A 20,210-nucleotide genomic window follows, 5' to 3' on the forward strand; every position below is an offset into this window, starting at 1 on the left:
ATCGATTGAATACCCTATTCTTAATACAGTAATATTGTATTTGAATTCAGGATCATGTCCAACTAGCTCAAATTTTTTAAAGCATAGCTCCAAAACGGAAACTAAAGGGTTTGCTTGCCAATTGTTCGGGATTTAATCTAATCAGAATATTTCTGTTGAAAATTTAATGATGGACTTTGTTTTTGAATGTTTTTTAACATTATCAATACATGAATTGTTAACTTTAACGTTATTTTTAGCTTTTCTTTAACAATAAAATATTAAAAAAAACCGACATCAAAACTTCATTCTTTACTTTTTTAAAAAAAATTAAATTATTCGAATAATTCGATAAATTTTAAACGTGTGATCGAATTATTAGAACAAGTTTAAATCTCTTATTCGAATTATTCGTTTTATTCGAACAAGAGAAAAATCGAATAATTCGAATACCCTACTAGGTACTTATTCACTAGTACATTTTAGTAATTCTAATCTACACTTTTGGTACTTTTCTGAAGTAGATATAAATAATGAAACTGCATATTTTGTTAACATTTGACGTTGTATTAAACAAATTAAAAAACGAAATGGAATGAATTCATAACAGATGGAAGAGTCGTCTTCGTTGACGCTTCGTTGACAATGTCACTAAAAAATCACCAAAATAGTCGACAAAACTGGTGACTTGGAGACACTTGTCCCCAGGTTTCCTTCAGGGTTATTTTTTAAATTATTATACATACTACTTAAATAAAAAGAATTGTAGAACAAATAAAGTACATATAAATATGTATGAATTAAAATTAAACTAGTATTTTCACTGGGGATTTTTGGGGATATCACAAACAGTTTTTTGGGGTATTTCGGGGATGAAAAATTTAAATTTGGGGATAAGTCTCGAAAAAATCTGGGAAACCTGTCCAGAAGTGACTTTCAGAAGTTTTTGACGTGTAAACACGTATTAGAAGTCCACTTCCAGAAGTCACGGCTCACATTGGTTGAAGAGTGGCCGAAAGTAATTTTTTTCATGTTCGCCGATTTGGATATCTGAGTATTTTGATTCCGTAATATTAGGCTGATATATTTATTATTTGTTTGGAGAGACACGCTCGAAGTTCATATACATATGTTCGCTTGTTTAAAATGGCATGCACATTTACTGTATATTCAATCTTTTGGTACAATCACAGTAAACTTATCTTTTGACTTTGTTATATATTTTCGTAAATGACCATTGTCATAGATGAGATATGCATTAAAAAAAGTTGGAAAAAGTGCCATATAAAAAATTTCGTAGAACAAAATATAAACAACATCAAAATTTCAATGTTCATCAACTTCAGTGGACTGCATCTTTTTAACACTGTGAAGCGCTGTTTAACAAAAGATGTCAAATTACAGCCTGAAGTTTCAGCTAAAAGTTAAAAAAGTTCAGCTGCTCCTACCTGCTCCTTTCCAAAAAAAATTGTAAAAACTATAAAGTGATATGCATGTTGTTGTTGCCATGTGGCTGGTACTACATGCCTGTGCATAAGATTCTGGTGCATGGTAGCAAAATTATAGCAGAAGCTATTCATCCAATAGGCGTGTCTCTATCTAAAGGCCCTTATTCAATGATATCATTTTTATTATTTACATTTTAATTGATTTGTATCAGGTATGCTGTCCGAGGAAGCTCAGGAAGCGAGAAATAAAGACTATAGAACCTATAATGAAGACGTAATGCATAATCTTTTATTGTCTTCAGACCAGTGATGTTCATCCCATACAACAATGTTTAAAAAATTTAAACACATTTGTTACGCTCTTTTAAAGAGCGTAATAAATGTCTCATTTTTTCAGAAATTCAATAAGCATTGTTGTTGGTTGGTTTTTGGATGAAGCATAGCAAACACACGCGTTTTAATTACAATTGAACACAAAAAAACAAAGTTAAAAATAAATAAAAAATTTGAGAGTATTTCGGCCGTATAATGTATATTCTTTCATTTCCTTAAAATTTAAATTATATTCATTTAATAAATTGGTTTTATTTGACAAAAATTCTAAATTTAAACTTTCTTCATTTTGTTGTTATTTTAAGTGTTTGACATTATGTTTGATGGGTAGCTCTCTCACCAAATATCTTCATTTTTATTTTTGAACATCACAGCTTCAGACCCATTTATAAATAGATTTCGCTCAAAGCTGCAAATCAACAAAATTTGAATACGATAATGATGTTAAAAAATATTAAAAGACTATATTCATGTTTTTCTATTTGTTTTTTCTATGGGAGATGGCGTAGAAGTGGGCGAATCAGGTATATATTTTCAGGAGCCCATTCTACAATTATAATATTTATTTTTTGTGAAAATTGGTTGAAAATTGAGTTGATGCATTAAAAATCAAGGGAGTTATGCCACTTTTTCAATACAAGTTGTATGAGAAGTGGGCGTAAAAGTAGGCGGATATATGATTCTGAGTGCCAAAAAACAATGCCGTAGGTCAAAATTTAATTTTCACTTTGTATGGGAGGTGGGCGTTTTAATGTAAAAGTATAGAAATGTGTACGTAATTGTCGTTCTAATGAGACATAAAAACAGAAATTGGTATAAAAATGTTAAAGTTATTAAAAATTCGCCAGGCCATTAACTTGTCGCAGGCAACTAGAACAAGAAATGTAGAAACAAAATTAACATATTTTGATAAAATAAATGCTAATTTTTACTTACAAAATATCTATATTTCTTGTATTTTGTCTTCGTAGGATACCGTTAACCTATTCGTAGGTATGACCAAAAAAATAAAATTTTTTAATGGCAGTAAAAATGTGAAAAAATTATGAAAATATCTCTTATGGTTTTTCCGTACCTGCGATTTAAATTTTGAAATTTTCGAGAAAAACCAATTATTTGGCCATTTTTTGGCGAATGAGCTCCATTTCCTTACCGTTATGAATTTTAAGTAAAACCTATTCGGAATATTATATAACATAAACTCTACTATTTATAATAACAATACAAGAATAGAAATTAACCCTATATAGCACTTGGGGTTAAAATGACCACTAACTTCTAAAACCATAAAAATTATGATTTTAAAAGTTTGGGGTCATTTTAACCCAAAGTGCCATTAAGGGTTAATTTCCATTCTTGTGCTGTTATTATAAACCCTAGAGTTTATGTTATATTTTGCTTATGTTTCATCAAAATCGGCCCAAAAATAAATAACATTTCTATATCTTTAAATTAGAAATTCCAAATTTTGAAAAATTTTACCTTTGACCTTCACGATTTAACTTTCACAGTATATTTAGAATTATCTGAACTATAATATTTTGATCTTATTTGTCCTCAATATAGTTTAAATGAAGAAGTGTTACAGACTTCGTCGACCTTCTGGTCGTCAATATAGTTTCAAAGACTTCAAAATGCATGCAATTGTCGTTAATTTTGTCCTCACAGTTTTACTGACGATCAGATGAAGACATTGACGCTCATCTTGTCGAAGATGTGGCTTTGTCCTCAATATTACATATTTTATTCAAGACATGTTCATTAAATTGTCGTTAGCTAATCAAGAATGGAGCTTAAAACACGACAACATATGCGACTTTGATTTATACTTGTCCTCTATACAATGGTATAGACGACTATTTATCAAATGTCCTGAAGACAACATCGACGAAAATTTCGTCTATGACTGTCTGGCCAGCCAACTGGGTCACCTTGCCACTCATGGTGAAGGGTATAAAAAAAATCTTATTTGGTAAATTTTCGCTAAGATTATTACCGTTTATAATAAACTCATGGAATGGTGTTGGGATTTTAAATGATGTTATGATACCGTAGGCTGAGGTGAATTTGCCTGTTATATGGCAATTTCAACAGGATAATGATACGAAGCACACGACTAAGCTCACAAAAAATTTGTTTGCGTACAATTCCATTAATGTTTTGGAATGGCCAACATCCAGTCCAGACTTGAACTCCATCGACCACCTGTGGGCTGACGTGAAAAGTGCCGTAAGCCATAAAAATATAACCAATATGGAAAGTCTTTTTGATTAAGTAAAGGTGGCATGGGAGTCAATACCAGTCGAGAGCTCTTGGAGTCTTATATCATCAATGAGAAATCGATGTGAGGCAGTGATGAAGCAAAAGGGGTTTGCAATAAAATGCATATTACAAAAATTGTTTTCTAACATGGGTTATTGTTTCCAATTAGGTGCTACATTTCGGAAAGTAGAATCAATTGTTGAAATATTTTAAAGATTGAATAATTTTCTAAGTTATTTTTATTTGTTACCCAACATTTTAATATATTTAAAAGAAATATGATTAAATAAATTTAAAAAAGTAAAACTAAAGCGTATTATGTATTTAATTTACGTATTACAAAGCGTTTCTAATTAGTTGCCAACATCTATATTTCTAGAAAATAATAAACAATTTAAAGAGAACAAAAATACATTTAAAAAGATCAACGAAATGTTGCCCAATCTAATAGTGTTTTCTTTTCTGGCATAAATGATGCATTTATTCTGCCTTTTACCCTTCTTTGTGTTCTTTTCTGAAAAAAATGTAGTTTGGTCGTGTTCTTTTCTACTAATATTACCCTAAAACCCTGAATATATGCAACATGTTTCAACCTCAATTTTATCAAAGGGTTAGAAATGCACTACTTTTTATGTAAGCAAAAAGTATAATTTTATAATATAAATAAACGAAAAGTGCATAAATGGTAATGATTTTTGTTCTATTGTGATCGTTAAAAATGCAACACATTATGAGGGTATGGGTAACCTTTAATAAATGGTACAAAATATATAGGCAGCATTTTGTGTCAGAAAAGAAAACACCATAATACGATCGACCACTTTAACAGTAAAATTGGAAATCAATTCGACAAAGCTAAAGTAATAAAAAAACATTGGACTTCAGTTTTTTTGTCCTTATTTGGACAAACACATAATTTTTGAAAAATATCATCCTCATTTGACAAAACAGATATTTTAAAACTTTCCAGAAAATAAAACAAACACCTGATTGTTTAATATGTAGTTGTATATTTTAGGGAAAAATCGTTAATGGAACATTGTAAGCATTTTTAATCATAAATTTACAAATGAAATTGGGTTTCCAACAAAATTACTGAAAGATTACAGAATTGCATTACGATAAAAAATGTAATTAATTTCGTATTTTCGAAAACAATTTACTTTCGGCCTGATACCCATTATATTAAATTCAATTTTGTTTATAATTGTTGTATTTATTCAACAAATTTTAACTATTTTCTTTATTTAAATCTTGCCTTTTGTTCTGCTGTGCAAATAAAATTTATATACAGCTCAATTATGAATAAAAAATTCCCCGGGAGTTTTTCCCATTCAATTTGAATAGGAAAAATATGAAAAACTCCCGAGGAATTTTTATTCATAATTGGGCTGATAGAGAAAAATAATTTCTGTATATTTTTGGGAATTATCGTTATTGGAAACTGAAGGAGATTGTATTTTTCTCAATTTACTGAAATTGCCATTACTATATAGTTATTTCTGGTATCGTTTAACTAGTATGTTTATTAATTTTCAATATTACAGAAATCGTATAATATTCACCCTTATTCTACTTGGCGTCGTCGACATCGTCGTCAATATTGAGTCAAAAAATGGTATGTGTTTCTCCGAAATCGATAACAATTGATAACTTTTTACAGATTTTTATACTTTTATAAGTCGGGTTAAAGTACAAAACGCTGTCAAAAGTTACCAATTGTTATCGATATCGGCGTAACATCTACCATTTTTTGGCTCAATATTGACGACGATGTCGACGACGCCAAGTAGAATAAGGGTGATTAATTTATGTTTATCATAAATTAAAAATCTTCTTTTTAGCAAAAATCAATTTAATCACAATTTTTACTTACATTCTAACAAAATCAATCGAAAAACTGCTTTGAAAACTGCAATAATGTATTACAAATCACTTTTTAATATTATAAAAAAAACTTCGAAATTACCAAACACAAAGTTGAATTATTTATTTTACTTTTCCTGATCAGTGGTACCAAACTTTAAAGAAAATAAAGGTTTGTTTATAAATAGTTGGTTTGTATTGCAATTAGGGTTTGGGGTTTCCCGGATAAATTTATTTCTCGGGAAACGGGAATGAAAAATTTCATTTCCCGGGAATTCTGGGAATTATTTTGCAACTAGAAAAATAAGTAAAATAGAAAGTTATTTTATAAATTTGTGTAATTTTATTAAAAAAAAAAGAAAAGCAGTACATTACAATTCCATTGTATTAACATAAAACAAACTAAACATTTGGTAGGAATATTTGGAGGTCATTTGTTACAATACAGTCTCTATTTAACCGTGGCAGTGAATAGACACAAATTATATTGTGCGCAAATATTATTATTTTCTTAAAAATATAACAACAAATTCAATTGAATTTAAACTTTAAAAACAAAGGGATCACATTCCTTAACAAAAAAAGAAAACAAGAAATTCCAAAGCATTTAAAAAAACAATAAACAAAAAGCAACAACATGCCTACATTAAGTGAAGAAGACAGGGATGAAAGTAATGGTATTTGGCAGCAAGTACCAGAAAACAGCAACAAGCGACGGTTATCAATATCACCCAATATGCATTTATGTAAAAAACCAAACCTGTCTAGTGAGCCTGCAAATCAGTTTGCATTACTTGATGATGATGTTGATAATACAAATCAAACTCAAGAAGAAAATGAAGAAAGAACACCTAAACCTCCACCTATATACATCGCTTTTGTGGAAAATATAAATAGTAAGATTAAGTGTATTTCTAAGGTCATATCTATTAATGAATTTAATTATAAGTCAATGAGAGATAGCCAGATTAGGTTAATGGTTAAAAACACTGAGTCTTATAAAAAAGTAGTTAAACATTTAGAATCAACAAATATTTGATATCATACTTATCAACTAAAACAGGAACGAGCTTACAGAATTGTGATTAAGGGTATTCATCATACAACTCCAGTTGTGGATATAAAAGCTGAGTTATTGTCGTTAGGTCATCAAGTGAGAAATGTTTTAACATCGAAAGCCGAATTACCAAGCAACCACTTTCTATATTCTTTATAGACTTAGACCCAAATACTAATAATAAAGATGTATATAAAATAAAACACTTAAGTAATGCTTTAAGTATCTATTGAACCACCAAAACAAACGGATGATCTTGTTCAATGCTATCGTTGTCAGGAATTTGGACACTCTAAAACTTATTGCAAAAGGCCTTATAAATGCGTAAAGTGTGGAAGTTATCACCTGACATCATCATGTACGAAGGATATTAATACACCCCCAAAATGTGTGCATTGCTTAGAAAACCACACAGCAGGATCAGCAGTGTTAGTAAAGTCGAGTATTAAACACAATATTTTAGATGCAGTAAAGAAACCGTCAATACAAGCAAGTGGAATTCAAATCAACTGTAATAACATCGATGTATCAATTTACTCATTATACTTTCCACCAAGACATAACCCATCACAGCAGGAATATACAATTTTTTTCAAAACCGTAGGAAGCCGATTTATTGTAGGAGGCGACTACAATGCAAAGCATCCATGGTGGGGCTCCAGGCTTGTAAATCCAAAAGGAAGAGAATTATATAAATGTATTAATGCAAATAATTACAAAACTTTATCTACAGGTAGACCACTTATTGGCCAAGTGATCCCAACAAAAGTCCTGATCTACTTGATTTTTTCGTCTACTCTGGCATTTCATATCATCTACTTGACATAATGGATAGTAATGATTTAAATTCAGAACACACCCCTATTATTTTAAACTATAATACCTCGCTAAAAATCTTTTGCAAAAATTCGAATTGGTTCTCACATAAAACGTTAATGTCCGTTTTATGTGAGAAATTGGTGTGACAACAATTTAAATTTAAATATATCCATCAAATCTGGTGAAGAAATTGATTTTGAAGTAGAATAGTTCACACATATTATTCATGGGGCTGCATTTCTATCTACACCTAAAATTAAACAAACAAATGGACAACAGTTGTTCGTATCAGCCGAAATTAGAAATATAATAAGAAACAAAAGACGGCTCCGAAGAATTTGGCAATCAAGTAGAAACCCATTAGACAAAACTAACTCCAATGTGTTGTGCAAATTATCTAAAAAAACGTATAGCAGAGTACAGAAATGAAGAAATTGCAAACTACTTAAGAAAACTCAACACAAATAATAACAATAATAGTGAACACAGTCTATGGAAAGCTACCAAATATTTGAAAAGGCCAACTAAAAGAAATATTACATTAAAAGACGTACGGTTCTTGGTGTAAAACTAATAAAAAAAAGCTGATGCATTTTCTGAGCATTTGGAAAAAACTTTTGAAGAATTTGCAGTTACAAACGCAGACAGTGAGAGGCATATAGTAAACTTCTTGGATCCTGCTTGTCAAATGAGTTTTCCAATCAAATTATATTCTCCATCTGAAGTGAAAAAAGAAATTCTGAAGCTGAATAATACGAAATCTCCAGGATATGACGGAATCAACTCAATTGTAGCAAAGAATATATCCAAAAAGTCCATACTGTTTTTGACTATCATTTTTAATTCCATATTGAGATTATCTTATTTTCCAACACAATGGAAATGTATGGAAATCATTATGATTCCAATAAGCCAGAAAATGAAATTAATTTGTACCGGCCTATTAGTTTGTTGCCTACCTTTTCAAAATTGTTTGAACGTTTATTATCATATCGATTGCTGCCACTTTTGGAAAAAGAATCCATAATTCCGGAACACCAGTTTGGATTTCCCCATCAACATGGGACTCCAGAACAAATCCATAGAGTAGTTGATATAATTACTGACTCTTTTGAAAAAAGGTTGTATAGTTCCGCAACAGGCTTTTGATAGGGTATGGCATCAAGGTCTCTTGTTTAAACTTAAATCTTTTTAACCAACACCAATGTATTTAATACTTAAATCTTATTTATATAAAATAACCTTTTATGTAAAGGTAAATGATGAATCTTCTAAAATTTGTCTTATAAAATCAGGTGTACCTCAGGGCAGTGTTCTAGGTCCTATCCTTTATACAATTTTTACATCAGATATGCCTCTAATTGAAGATGTAACAATTGCAACATATGCTGATGACACAGCAATAATATCGTCAGATAAATCTCCTATTATAGCTTCAACAAAAATACAAAGAGAACTAGATATGCTAAATACCTAAATCCAATAGTGTCAAATACTTAGGAATGTATCTGGATAGAAGACTAACTTGGAAAGATCACTTCAAAAAAAAGCGAACATTTAAATATAAAATCAAAAAAGTTGTATTGGTTATTAGGACCAAAGTCTGAACTCAGTCTTGAAAACAAGATCACAATTTATGGGGAACTACAAGTAACTCTAACGTACACAGAAAAAACTATTTCTTAAACCGTTTCAATTCAAATATTTGTCACATATTGAACTGATTTCAATTATTTCATAATTAAATCAAGTATTCAATTGCTCAAAAACAATATTTCTTGATATTTTCTATTGAATTTTGAGTTTTGAATTTGATTATTTTTGCAATTGAATATACAATTTTCGTTATTGGTTGAATTTCAAATACAAAAATTATTGAATAGATAATTTTCGTAATTGAAAAAACATTTTTGTTATTTTTTGTATTTCAATTACGAAAATTATCTATTCAATAAGGCTCAGTAACCATCCAAATACTCTAGCTATTGCATTATTGGACGATTCAGAAGAGATTAAAAGACTAAAAAGATTTCATGTATTAGACTTACCATATAGAAAATAATAATATTATATATTGTAAATATGTAAATAATGTAAATAGTTTATAGTATATAAGGTTATTAGGTTTACTGAAATCTAATAATGTAAGTTAATTACTTCCTTTTTATATAATTTACTTAATATTGTAAAATATATTGTAAATAAAGATACAATAAAAAAAAAATTTGTTACTATTAAATTAAGTATTCATGGCTATTCCTGTTCTCACTTTCACCATTCACCGTATATTTGGAAGCATAATACAACAATATTTATATTAAATAAAGTTTATAAAATTATATAATTAAGGTTAGAACAATCACGTCTAAACATTTATAACCAGAAATGTTGAAGAAATTACATAATATTGTTGTCATTATGCTTCCAAAAATACGGTGAATGGTGAAAGTGAGAACAGGAATAGCCATGATTATTTCATAGAAATAATGTTATATGTTCGTCATAGAGCTATTTTCGAAAAAATTAGTTTTCAAAATAACTAATGCATTCAATAAGTCATATGACATCCGATTTCTTATATTAGTATCAAAGTTTCCGATCACCGATAAAACTATTTCGCTATCGACTGATGTTGGCTTTATCAGTAGTAAAGCATTATAAAGAGAATCTAATTTTTTTTGTATGATTGCTACTTGAATCAAATATAGCTAACTCCCGCCTAAAAAGACTTTCAGCATTTGATTTTTAGGGTTTAGGGTTTCCTTTGGCAATATAGATTGCATATTCTAATTTGTTTTTAAAATTTTGCTCCATTTGTATTTCGGAAACATTACCATCATCGCTTTGAACAGATGCGGGAACATTGTAGTCAAATAGCAGTCCATAAATTTTTAACACTGTATTTGTTATATTATAATTTAGCTGATTATGTTGTGAAGTTTTTAGATAATTTATCAATGATATAAATCTGTTGTTATATCATTTATTAACTGTGCATTTTTTGCATGTACCATTTTTTGAGAAAGCGTAGAATTTATGGATAACAGCTGTTCATAAAGATTGTTCATTATAGCATCTTAGAGCTGCTTGATGTTAATCGATGCATCGTAAACATCGATGTTTTGGTTGCGATACATCGTTTAAATGTCGATGTATCGTATCATACGATGTTAATCGATACATCGATATTTTTTATTCGATTTATCGTAAGTAGATGATTGCAACTCATTTTTTAAAACCTTAATTTGTTTTTAAATTATGGCGTTTTCTTTTCTGGCATAAATGGTGCCTTTATTCTACCTTTTACCATTTTCTGTGTTCTTTTCTAAAAAAAATGTAGTTTGGTAAGGGTATAACGTGTTCTTTTCAAGTAATGTTGCCCTAAAACCCCGAAGATATGCTACACGTTTCACCCTCAATTTTATCAAAGGGTTAGAAATGCAGCACTTTTTTAAACAGCAAAATGTATAGTTTTACAACATTTAGAAGGTACATAAAAGAAAATTGCATAAATGGTAATGGTTTTTGTTCTATTGTGATCGTTAAAAATGTATAACATTATGAGGGTATGGGTAATCTTTAATAAATGGTACAAAGTATGTTGGCAACATTTTGTGTCAGAAAAGAAAACGCCATTAGTAAAATAGATAGTTTATTTTTATAAAGAAAAAATCTAAAATAAATTTTTATTGTGAACAAAATTCTCTTGGTATTTTATGGTAGTAATCAGTAATGTATGTTCTTTTTGTATGTTTGATGTTTTACACAATTATACCCCATTCACATACACTTGATTATCATGATATCATGATTATCACTCTACGGCAAAAAGGTGTTCACATAACATTTGACTCGATTTGCTTGACATTATTTTCACACACACACATATACTTACAACATACATATAAAAAAAATATTCACACACATTGACTTTCTACATAAGAATTTTGCAAATTTAGCAAAAAATCTCTAAAAAATATTATACTTAGCTATTAAATTGCACTGAAACATAAAAAATACACATATTTTAATAAAATGTTTTGACATTTTATTTTTGTTTATTATTTTGTATTCATTTTATTTATATCCCAACAAACACAAATTCATACATTTAAATAATTATATTAATATATTTTGATGTCAAAAGTAATCCTCAAGTCTTTCTCGATCCAAAACAGTAAATTTAACTTGAAATTTAAACTCGATATGAGGTTGACTGTGAAAGAAAATTGAAAATTTTATATTTCCCAGCTAAAACTTCGCTTACAAAGCTACAATGTCTTTTTAATAATGTCTTTTTTAATAACTTACTTTTTAAGTAGTAAAGTCTAAAAAAACAAAATAAACAAACAAACAAAACAAAAAAACTGTTACTTGTTTTGAATTTGCTCATTTTTTTTATAAGCATGTTTATTTTTAGAAAAACAGAAAAGAATATTGCATTACTGTGTGAAAACCATTATTTGACGCACAATGAAATAACTAAGCAGTGGTGTAGTGAGTACAACAACAGACTAGCAAACGGATGGTTGGTGGTTCGACTCGTGGCAGCGACTTTTTTTTTATTTCTTGTTTGCAAATACAAAATTCTATAAATAACTCTACTAACAAAACAACATATTTCCGATCAAAATATAAAGGACTACTTTTGGGACATCGCGAACAAAAATAATGACTTCTTTCAGTAGAAAAATAAGTAGTCGAATCGTCAAATTCCCCTTATTTTTCGGCTTATTTGTAAGTAAAGTTTTTGCTGGGTTTCAATTTTAAATCTAAGCTAAATGTTTGTTGGTATAAAGTTATATCAAAATGTTGCCACTGTTTTATACTGAAATTACAGGATGATTCCTGTATTTGAAATGATTTCCGACATGATTTTAATATTATCAAGATAATTTTACTCGATTTTGTTTGAAAAAATGTATGGGAAATCACATGATAATTATATGATTTGTAGATTATCGAGTAGATTTTCAAAATCGAGTGTATGCGAATGGGCTATTATTAGGTCCTTAATAATGTAATAATACTGAATTTAATAAAAAAAAATTACTCATGAAATAAACAGTTCCCATATTCTATTTGTTAAACTAATTAAACTTTTATTTATTCCATTAATTTTGTTTAGTCTAATTGCAATTGATTACAAAAAGAAGTTTAATTTGAAAATATTCAATGTTAAACATTTGGGACACCGGTGTCCCATATGCGTCAAAGGGTTAACAAACCAAAAATAGATATTTTACAATTTCAACAAGCTTAAGCTGTTATTGTTGGACCGTGGTCCCATAACACAATGTGGGGGTTCCGGAAAATGCTATGCCGTATAAATTTGTAGAGTAGTTGGCCACTGGAGTTAGAAATTAAATAGATTTTGCAATTGAAATGTACAGTGGTGGTCAGCTAATTAGTAACAAAATTGTTTGCTATGTTCAATTAATTTTTCAAATATATATATAAAAGGACTGTTTTAAGATACGATTTTGTTTTATTCAGCTGTGTCCTTTCATACATATTCACCACAAAAACATTCGTTTTTTCTACAACATGACAAAAATTTATTTTTTTATAAAAACTTATTTATGAACTTTTATATAATTATGTTGTTATTATTATTAGAAATATTCAGACCAAATTTCGTATTTTTAGTTCCACTTATTACGGCCACATGTTATCTACAACGAATGTTCGCTGAGGCGGGTCTTTGTCCATATATGTTGTACTGATTTTTCCAAACATTTTTGAGCAACTAAAAACATTGATACTAAATTTCATACCCCTAGGTCCTTTTGTTTTGGCACTATCGCACTTAAAATTCAGTCCATAAATAAAATTAAAAAAAATTGTCCCTAAATAGCTGTCCGGCACTTCATCAGGACATCAAAGTGTTTTACTGAGGAGAATGTATTACAACGACTTGATCACGTTGTAATACATTCTCCTGAGAACTGCAGTTTTCTGTCCGTTTTGATGGATTCTCCGTAGTTTATTATTATGAGTTTGTATTCAAAAGTTAAATAATTCTATTCAAAATAACTAAGTTCTTTTTCTCGGTAAAACGGTAACGGTCTTTTGTAGACGTAAGTGTGTTTGGGGATTTTCATTAATGAGGATCAATGCTTAAGCTAAGCTTTCTTGTGGAAAATTGTATAAGTGTTAATGTAGAAAACCCTCGTGACATTGTCACTGTACTCTTGATGGATGGAAGACGCTTTGTGTGGCGAAAAGAAAACCCGGCGTTGCAATTAAAGCATCTAAAAGCAACAGTGAAACATGGTGGGGCTCAGTGATTGTGTGCGGTGTAATGACAGCTGGTGGTGTGGGAAATCTCATATTTGTGGAAACTAATGGTGTTTTCTTTTCTGACACAAAATGTTGCCTATATATTTTGTACCATTTATTAAATGTTACCCATACCCTCATAATGTGTTGCATTTTTAACGATCATAATAGAACAAATATCATTACCATTTATGCAATTTTCTTTTATGTAGCTTCGAAATATTATAAAACTATACTTTTTGCTTACATAAAAAGTGGTGCATTTCTAACTCTTTGATAAAATTGAGGGTGAAACATGTAGCATATATTCAGGGTTTTAGGGTAACATTATTAGAAATGAACACGACCAAACTACATTTTTTTCAGAAAAGAACACAAAGAAGGGTAAAAGGCAGAAAAAATGCATCATTTATGCCAGAAAAGAAAACACCATAAGATGGACAAATTTAGTTATTTTAATATTTTAAAAGAAAATAGCGCCACTAATTTGGGCATACAAGACGACTATAATTTCTTGCACTACAACGACCCAAAGCACACTTCCATAGTTGTGCGAGAATGGCTCCTCTAAAACGTTAAGGAAGTGGTGCCTCACCATTCCCATAGCTCAGATTTAAAGCCCATAGAACATCTATGAGTTATTTAAATTCCTCAGCTTAAAATAAAAATAAGCAAATGCTGAAAGATGTCATCGTTCAAAAATGGTGGAATATTGTTGCTACAGAAAAACTGGCTTTATCGGTGAAAAATCACTTAAGAGACGTAATTGCTGCTAAAGGACACCACATTCAATATTAAGGACATCGTAATCTGCATTTTATAAATACATATGTATGTATGTAAATTTATTTATAGGGTGCGGACAATTTATTGAGTTAATATTTTGAACAATTTTAATTTTTTTTGTTAGAAATAAATGTGAATCTTTTTTATTTTACTGATAATTGGTTATTTTTATAATCACTTGTTGGACTTTTAAAAAACATTTACTTTATTCGAATCGGGTAAGTATTTTTCGAAGTATAATCAATTATATTTTTTTAGATACATATATGGGGTACGGACAATTGTTTGAGACAGTGTATATCAAAATAAGTCTTTTGTAACACAATTTTTTATTTTTGTGTGCGCTGCTTGTCTCAAAATGAGCGGGATTGTATAAATGAGCGTGGCACCACCCATACAAACTAAATAGTTATTTTCGAATATTTGAAGAACTATAATTGCGACAATATTAAAACATTATACTAATCGATTTCTTATCTCTGCATGAAGTTTAACCGATAACGGGACGGATCGGAACAGGAGGTGTATGCGTAGACAAAGTAAATAGTTATTTGAAAATATCTGGAGAACATGGGCGATATTGAATTAGTGGGCGTGGTACCTCCCATAGAATGTTAATTGTTTATTTCCAATATCTGAATAGATATTTTCGAATATCCGGAGTACTATAATTGTGACAGTCTTTAAACTTCATATGAATTAATTTCTTATCACTGCATAAAGTTCAACGAAAAATGGTGATGAACGTGAGGTGCCACTCATCATCATCATCATCTAAATAATTAATTCCGTATATCTGGAGAACTGTAACCGTAAAAGTATTTAAACTTTGTATGACTTAATTTCTCATCACTGTACGGAGTTTAGCTAAAAAAGACTGGAATAGGAAAATTGGGCGAGAAGCAATCTATACAAAGTACTTAAACTTTGAAGGATTTATTTCGTTACCATGGTACGTAGTTGGCTGAAAATGTGCTGGGTAGTATTAGTTATTGTCGAATATTTGGAAAACAATAATTGTGAATGTCTACAACTGTACAACTGTACGAAGTAGTACAACTGTACGAAGATTAGATAAAAATGGGAGATATCTGAATAGAGAGTGTAGGACCTACATTACAAAGAAATTTGTAATTTCGAGTCTTTAAGCTTTGTCTAAATCACTTTCTTATATTTTTAGGATGTTTGGCTGAAATTGGGCGGGATCGGCTTAAGGCTTTTATAGACGGCAATACTGAGTATTAATACTTTTCAAATTTAAAATATTATTAAAATCATCCAGTTTGTCAAGAAATCATTTTAAACAAGTAAGAAAGTATGGTCGGTCAAGCCCGACCATATAATACCCTACACCAAGTAAATGAGTAAAAATATTTTTCTTTTAAAATATCAATAATTTATATTCGTGAGTGATTTTCGGACGTGGGCCTTATATGGGAGCTATGACTAATTATAGACCGATCACTATAAAATTAGGTCGTGTGATTTGTGTCTATATGAAAGTTTACTATGTTGAATTTTGTGAGTATACCAACATTGTTAAGCGATTTATGCACGTTAAAGTGATTTTCGGAAGCGGGTCTATATGGGAGCTATGACTAATTATGGACCGATCGTAACAAAATTTGGTGACATGAATTTTGTGTATATAAAACTTATTTGGAGCGGAATTTGTGGAGATACATATATAAATTAAACATTTATGACCGATAAAGTCCAATTTCGGGAGGACATTCGTATGGGGGCTAGGTGAAATAGTGGACCGATTTCAGCCAGTTTCAATAGGCTTGGTCCTTGAGCCGAAAAAGTAATATATACCAAATTTGATCGAAATATCTTCAAAATTGCGACCTGTACTCTGCGCACAAGGTTTACATGGACAGCCAGCCAGCCAGCCAGCCAGCCAGCCAGCCAGCCAGCCAACCAGACGGACGGACGGACGGACGGACGGACATCGCTTAATCGACTCAGAAAGTGATTCTAAGTCGATCGGTATACTTTAAGGTGGGTGTTAGACTAATATTTTTGGGCGTTACAAACATCTGCACAAACGCATAATACCCTCCCCACTATGGTGGTGTAGGGTATAAAAATACATTTTGTGTTTACACGGCAGTATTAAAAATATTTTTTTTTTATTGAATTTAAGCAATTCTCTGCGTTTGAATATAATGCTTGCTGATATTGAAAGATAAAGATTTGGAAACTAGCTAGTTTGCACTAACAAATTAGATATTAAAAAATGTTATAAAATTTTCGGAAATTTGTTACTGGATTATTAAATGAAAATTAATCCAAATTAAATTAAATCATACAAAATTTTCAAAAATCCTTATTTTTGTGGTCAGAAATTGCATGCCGTTCAATGCTCCCTTCAAATATCTAATTTTAGTAAAGTAGTCGACACTTTTTATAAAATTGATAGATAAATAAATATTGTAGGGGTTCGATAATAATAACATACCATTTTCATTGCTGTCAAACTGGGTTATATAGTTGTTATTTACGCCGTTTCCATCTAGAGAGAGATCTGAAATAAAAGGATTAAATTACAAAATAATCAAATATATGTATGTACATTAGAGTGACAATCAGTTGTATGGAAAAAATTTTTTGTTAAAATTTTGAAGAGTGCCGGATGGAATATTGTGACACTAGGCCTAAATGTTAAGTGCTGAAAATTTGAGCCAAATCGGGCAACGATTTCTGGACGCGCATCGAGGTCAAAGTTCAGATATATGCAAAATTTTACTGTTAATATGGAATAAATAGGTGAAACTCGTTAACTTTCTGCATTGTTTTCTAGAAATATGTAGATTTATTTATATTAATGAATATTACATTAAAAAAAAGTTTTGGAAATTAACCCTGTATCTCCTTTGGTTCAAAATGACCCAAAAACTGTATTATCGCCAAAATTAGAGAAAAATGCAAATTTTTCAGTTTTTGAAAAAAATTTGCTACTAAATAAATACTTTTGCAATTGAATGCAAAAGAATCGAAATATGTACGTAATTATCGTTGTAATGAGATATAAATGACAAAATTTGATTAAAAAATGTTAAAGTTATTACAAATTCGCCAGACCATTATCGTGTTTCAGACCACTTGAACAAAAAATTTAGAAACAAAATTTAGATATTTCGAGAAAAATTAAAATAAAAGCTCATTTTTACTTAAAATATGTCCATATTTACTTGTATATGAGTTTTTGTCTTCGTAGGATACCGTTAACCTATTCTCAGGTATGGCCAAAAAAAATAATTTTTTTAACGGCTGTTTCAAAACTCCATTTTCAAATTTTTAAAAATTTTGTTAAACAAATTTCAGTTTTTTTCGATCATCACATTGGGGTTTATTGAGATCAAAATAGGGAATAAAAATATGAAACAATTATGTCAATACCTCTTACAGTTTTTCCGTACCTGCGATTGAAATTTTGCGTTTTTCAAGAAAAACTAATTTTTTGTCCATATTTAGGCGAATGAGTCCAATTTCCTTACTGTTATAAATTTTAAGTAAAACCTATTCATAATATTATAGTCCTTGTAATTTTAAATATGTTCTGAAAGTTTTACTAAAATCGGAAAACGATAACCTTTGAATCGTGAAGGTCAAATGCCAAATTTTTCAATATTTGGAATTTCTAATGAAAAGATAGCGAAATGTTACATATTTTTGGGCCGATTTTCATGAAACTTGAGGAAAATATATATTGGGGTCTAGCATTTACAACAACAGTGCAAAAATGAATTTTAACCTTTAAGAGGACTTGGGGTCAAAACGGTTGTGTTTTTCTTGATTTTAAAAGTTGAGAATAATTTGGACCCCAAGTGCTGCTAAGGGTTAATTTCCATTTTAGTGCTGTTATTTTAAATTCTGGACTTTATGTTATATTTTCCTTAAGTTGCATTAAAATCGGCCCAAAAATATATAACATTTCGCTATCTTTTCATTAGAAATTCCAAATATTGAAAAATTTGACCTTTGACCTTCACGATTTTAAGGTTAACGTTTTCCGATTTTAGTAAAACTTTCAGACCATATTTAAAATTACCAGGATTATAATACTGTGAATAAGTTTTACTTAAAATTTATAACAGTAAGGAAATTGGACTCATTCGCCTAAATATGGACAAAAAATTAGTTTTTCTTGAAAAACGCAAAATTTCAATCGCAGGTACGGAAAAACTGTAAGAGGTATTGACATAATTTTTTCATATTTTTATTCCCTATTTTGATCTCAATAAACCCCAATGTGATGATCGAAAAAAACTGAAATTTGTTTAACAAAATTTTTAAAAATTTGAAAATGGAGTTTTGAAACAGCCGTTAAAAAAATTATTTTTTTTGGCCATACCTGCGAATAGGTTAACGGTATCCTACGAAGACAAAAACTCATATACAAGTAAATATGGACATATTTTAAGTAAAAATGAGCTTTTATTTTAATTTTTCTCGAAATATCTAAATTTTTTTTCTAAATTTTTTGTTCAAGTGGTCTGAAACACGGTAATGGTCTGGCGAATTTGTAATAACTTTAACATTTTTTAATCAAATTTTGTCATTTATATCTCATTACAACGATAATTACGTACATATTTCGATTCTTTTGCATTCAATTGCAAAAGTATTTATTTAGTAGCAAATTTTTTTCAAAAACTGAAAAATTTGCATTTTTCTCTAATTTTGGCGATAATACAGTTTTTGAGTCATTTTGAACCAAAGGAGATACAGGGTTAATTTCCAAAACTTTTTTTTTAATGTAATATTCATTAATATAAATAAATCTACATATTTCTAGAAAACAATGCAGAAAGCTAACGAGTTTCACCTATTTATTCCATATTAACAGTACAATTTTGCATATATCTGAACTTTGACCTCGATGCGCGTCCAGAAATCGTTGCCCGATTTGGCTCAAATTTTCAGCACTTAACATTTAGGCCTAGTGTCACAATATTCCACCCGGCACTCTTTGAAATCTAAAAAAAAAAATCGGCTGTCACTCTAATGTACATATGGAGAAAAACACAAAAAGTTACACTAATTTTTTTTAAGAATTAAAATCAAAATATCATATATTCATGCATTCTAAAAATGATACACACGAATTTCAAAAGTCCTCTTGAATTTTAATGATATACACGAGTTTTAGAAGATATGTACGGTTATATTTTTTTTTTGGAATTTTGCTGAATGACTATAATCAAAAACGTAATGGTTCACTAATCGATTTAAGTTCTAAAAAACTTAAATCGATTAGTGAACCATTAAGAGGTCCTTTTCCATCGGCCCCTCTTCTGTCAATACTATTTGATAGATAAAACAACTCAATTCACGCAATCTATATAGTCATGTGAATGTGCATTGTAAAA

At 29.7% G+C, this 20,210-nt stretch overlaps 1 protein-coding gene across 1 annotated transcript in view; it reads right to left on the reverse strand.

Annotated features, from left to right (window-relative positions):
* LOC135963218 (uncharacterized) overlaps positions 1–20,210 on the reverse strand; it is a 286,912-nt gene that overhangs the window by 102,683 nt on the left and 164,019 nt on the right. The window contains 1 exon segment of the mRNA XM_065514985.1: positions 17,297–17,362. Coding sequence (XP_065371057.1) covers positions 17,297–17,362 — 66 coding nt within the window.

This window comes from Calliphora vicina, chromosome 1 (assembly GCF_958450345.1).
Source record: "Calliphora vicina chromosome 1, idCalVici1.1, whole genome shotgun sequence".
Taxonomy (NCBI): domain Eukaryota; kingdom Metazoa; phylum Arthropoda; class Insecta; order Diptera; family Calliphoridae; genus Calliphora; species Calliphora vicina.